Source organism: Hipposideros armiger, unplaced genomic scaffold (genome assembly GCF_001890085.2).
Source record: "Hipposideros armiger isolate ML-2016 unplaced genomic scaffold, ASM189008v1 scaffold_24, whole genome shotgun sequence".
NCBI lineage: Eukaryota > Metazoa > Chordata > Mammalia > Chiroptera > Hipposideridae > Hipposideros > Hipposideros armiger.
Window position 1 is genome coordinate 4,897,998 of NW_017731374.1, and position 3,650 is coordinate 4,901,647.

At 48.5% G+C, this 3,650-nt stretch overlaps 1 protein-coding gene across 1 annotated transcript in view; it reads left to right on the plus strand.

The window, feature by feature from the left end:
- Positions 1–955: 955 nt before the first annotated feature.
- Positions 956–3,650, plus strand: part of UGCG (UDP-glucose ceramide glucosyltransferase) — a 34,333-nt gene continuing 31,638 nt past the window's right edge. Inside the window, exon 1 of the mRNA XM_019635916.1 lies at positions 956–1,485. Within this exon, the coding sequence (XP_019491461.1) occupies positions 1,388–1,485 (98 nt within the window). The 5' untranslated portion in view covers positions 956–1,387. The remainder of the gene's footprint in view (positions 1,486–3,650) is intronic.

The window sequence follows — 3,650 nt, forward strand, 5'->3', positions numbered from 1 at the left end:
ATCTCTCTGGACTGATTTTAAATTAAGATAAACACTAAATTACCTTGCTATCCAATGTGCTACTTCTTTCCTTTTTAGAGCACTGCTCTCATCCACTTGTGTAATTAAATATTTTCTAGTAGCAAGACATTTAAAAAGTAAAGGAACAAAAAAACCCAGTGAATTTAATAACTTATTTAACCCAACATATCAAAAATAGTTTCAACATGTAATCAATATAAAATGTATGAATGAGATGGTCTTAGACCTCCAGTGTATGCTATGCACTCCCAGCACATCTCAGTACTAGTCACATTTCAAGCGCTCAATAGCCACGTATGGCTACCCTATTAGGAAGTAGTCTTAGGGGAATTCAATAGTAACTGATTCTTTACATGCTGAGTTTGAGAATGTTTTCTATTACACGCAGTCTCTAACGCGCTTAGAGATCTGCGAGGCACAGGAGATTATTTTACTCCCAAGTCTGTTGTGATCTAAGACTCCCCAACATTAAAAGCAATGAGGGGGTTAGGCGATGGGGCACATTTGCGCCCAAGAACGTGGCTTGGAGGAGGGCCTCAGCCGCCCGGAGCAATGCCCCGCGGAGAGGCTGCGGACACAGCGATGGAGGCTGGATTGCGAGACAAATCCGGCGGCTGTCTGGCACCCCGTCTCTTTCTGGAACGTGGTGGAACCCCCAAAGCGGGACGGCAGGTAAGTGGCCTCCGAGTGGGACACAAGGTCACGCGCCGCCGCCGCTGCCACTAGGGCTGCAATGCTGGCCGCCCCGGGCGCCTCGGCCCGACGCCGAGAGGTAGGCGGCGGCGGAACACGGGGGCCCGGGTTAGAACCCGGCGGGCGTCCAGCGAGAGGAGCCTCCCAGGGGCGCGCGACGGTGACGCAGCGGGAGGGAGGGCGGCGGAGTAGGCGGAGAGAGCGAGGCCGACTCCGCAGTGGCGGAGGGCGGGGACCGGCAGGGGCGGGGCGCGCCGGGGAGTCGGGGCGCAAGCCGCCGGTTTCGATTAGTGCGCGGAGCTGCGGCGGCGGCGGAGCAGGGAGCTGAGCTACGCGGCGCGGAGCCCCGCGGCAAGGCGGCGAGGCGGCGGGGCGCGGGCGCGCAGGGTCCGGCTGGCGGCCGCGACGGTGTGGAGAGGCGAGCGGGAACGCGGAGCCACGGCCGCCCAGACCACTCAGCCCGGCCACCGCAGCGCCTGCAGTCGCGAGCGCGCCCAGGACTGCGCGCGGGCGGGGGCGCGCAGGCCCTGCCCGCCCCTTCCGTCCCCACCCCACTCCGCCCCTTCCTCTCCCCACCTTCCTCTCCCCTCCTGCGCCCCCACGCCGGGCGCCTACCGTGTCCTCCGGCGGGAGCGCTGTCCGCGGCAGCGGCCGGAGCGGGCCGGGCCGGGGGATGGCGCTGCTGGACCTGGCCCTGGAGGGAATGGCCGTCTTCGGGTTCGTCCTCTTCTTGGTGCTGTGGCTGATGCATTTCATGGCCATCATCTACACGTGAGTGAGGGGCAGCTGGAGGTGCCCGTAGCGGGGGCCGGAGCCTCAGGGATAGGCGAGGATGGGAGGGATTGCGCTTTGGAGGGGACTGGGCTCGTGTGGGGATGGAGAAAGCTAATTCTCAGACTGTTTCACCCATTCTTTCTCCCCCTGGACCAGCAGGGGCGGGGGTTTTGGGGAGGAAAAGTGGCGGGTTAGGGGGGTGCTGGACTGCAGACGACTGCACAGCCAGGGGAAAGGGGACTACGCTCTTTTTCTGTGTCGCGGGGAAGGCTGCTTGCTTGGCTTTATTGTGTTGGGGGGATTCGTGTGATTTTTCACCTGGGCCACGATGTATGATGTATTTTTCTTTCTTTACTCTTGACCTGGGCCACCTTTCTATTATGGTGATGATCGTTTCCACTCTTCTAAGAGGTGCACACAGTCATCTGGAAACCTCCCTGTGGATTTTCTTCCTGGAAATGCTCTGTGCCCTTTAGATAGGTGTGAAGCACCTGTCCACCTTGAAAAATGTTCACCAAACCCCCGAGCTGTTACAGCCTTGAGTTATGTCAGCGTGTACATTTCAATGTGGTTCTCTTTCCTTTTTTCCCCCTGATTTCTTATTTATTGTCTAGTTTAAATTTGTGTGTCGTTGCCCCTCCCCCCTTTCATAATTTGGCAAATACGTTTTGAGGCCTCGTAGGTGCCATTCACTGGGGACAGTGGTGAGCAGGACAATTCCTTTCCTCATAGACCTTACATTCCATAAGGGAGAGACAGATAAAAATCCGATAAGGCTATTTCGATAGTGATAAAGTCCATGAATAAAATTAAACAGGGTGATGGGATGAATAATGACACGGTGTATGTGGCTAGTTTTGATATTTCAATTGTTGAAACGTATTTAAAGTGACATCAGCCTTCGTAAAGAAATGAAAGAATTGTGTAGAGCACATAACTGGTAGGGTTTCGCTGTTTTTTTAGCCTAAACAAAGATGATGATGGTACATCTTTACCACCACCTAGAATAGGGTATATGTTAATAGAGAAGAGGGGAAGGACTTTGAGAAATGAATTAGTTTTAGTTTTTTTCACTTTTTACTACAGAAAAAGTGTGCTTTTCATTTTGAAATGTTGCCTTTTATTGGTATAATGTGGCATTTCCTGGTACTGGAGAAAGATGTTATTACATTGTACAAGACACACCGAGGTTTCTTTGGAGATGAAAGAAAACCTGCCACTTGGATATTGTTGATCTTAGTTTTTGGAGTTTGTGAGCTGTAGTCACTGAACACATTTATGGAGTTTATTTTAAATATATGAGTTCTTAAAAAATAATTTTGTTACTTTTTCCAATCATCAAATAAGAAATGCTTCCTGTGTAAGAAATTTAAATAATACAGAGAGGAATAAAGAAAAAACTCCATAACATGTCAACCTTTTGTGACTATCTTCCAATTATATGTGTGTGTGTGTGTGTGTGTGTGTGTGTGTGTGTGTGTCGGGGGGGGGGCAGGAAGGAAAGAGAAATGGACCTTATGATTATTGTTCTGTAACCTGCTTTTAAAATTCATCCATTTAATAAATGCTTTTTTGGGACATTCTTTTGTACAAGGCACTGTTCTAGGTGCTGGAAATAAGATTGAAGAACAAGACATCCAGGGCTACTGCTCACAGTGGAGCTTACATGTAAAATATCATGACTTTTTTTCATGTTAATGTATGATTTCTGCATCGTTTTCAATAGATGCCTGGCATTTTCATTTGTGAGACACTAATACGTATTCATTGTTATTGAGGAGCATTTGGGTTGTTACAATTTAGCAAGATTGCAAACAACACTGATGAATTCCTATGCATGTATCTTTGAGAGATGACCTCCTTAGTTTACATTTATGAGAAAAGTGTAACATATTTGCACTATAAGAAGGTTGTATCTATTCACAGCCCTGGTAACATTGTATTATGGTCCCATTTTCCTGTAAGTATCAGGATTTTTACTGTTTTCTGGGTTTGTTGTTTTCCATTGCTTTAATTACTAGTTCCATTGAACACTTTTCATATATTTGTATGTTAATTGCATTTCATTGTAAATTACATACTCCTATCCTTAGCCTGTGCTGCAATCTATTGCTGCATTGATCTTTTTGATATTATTTTTTTGTGATATAATTTTTTCCCTA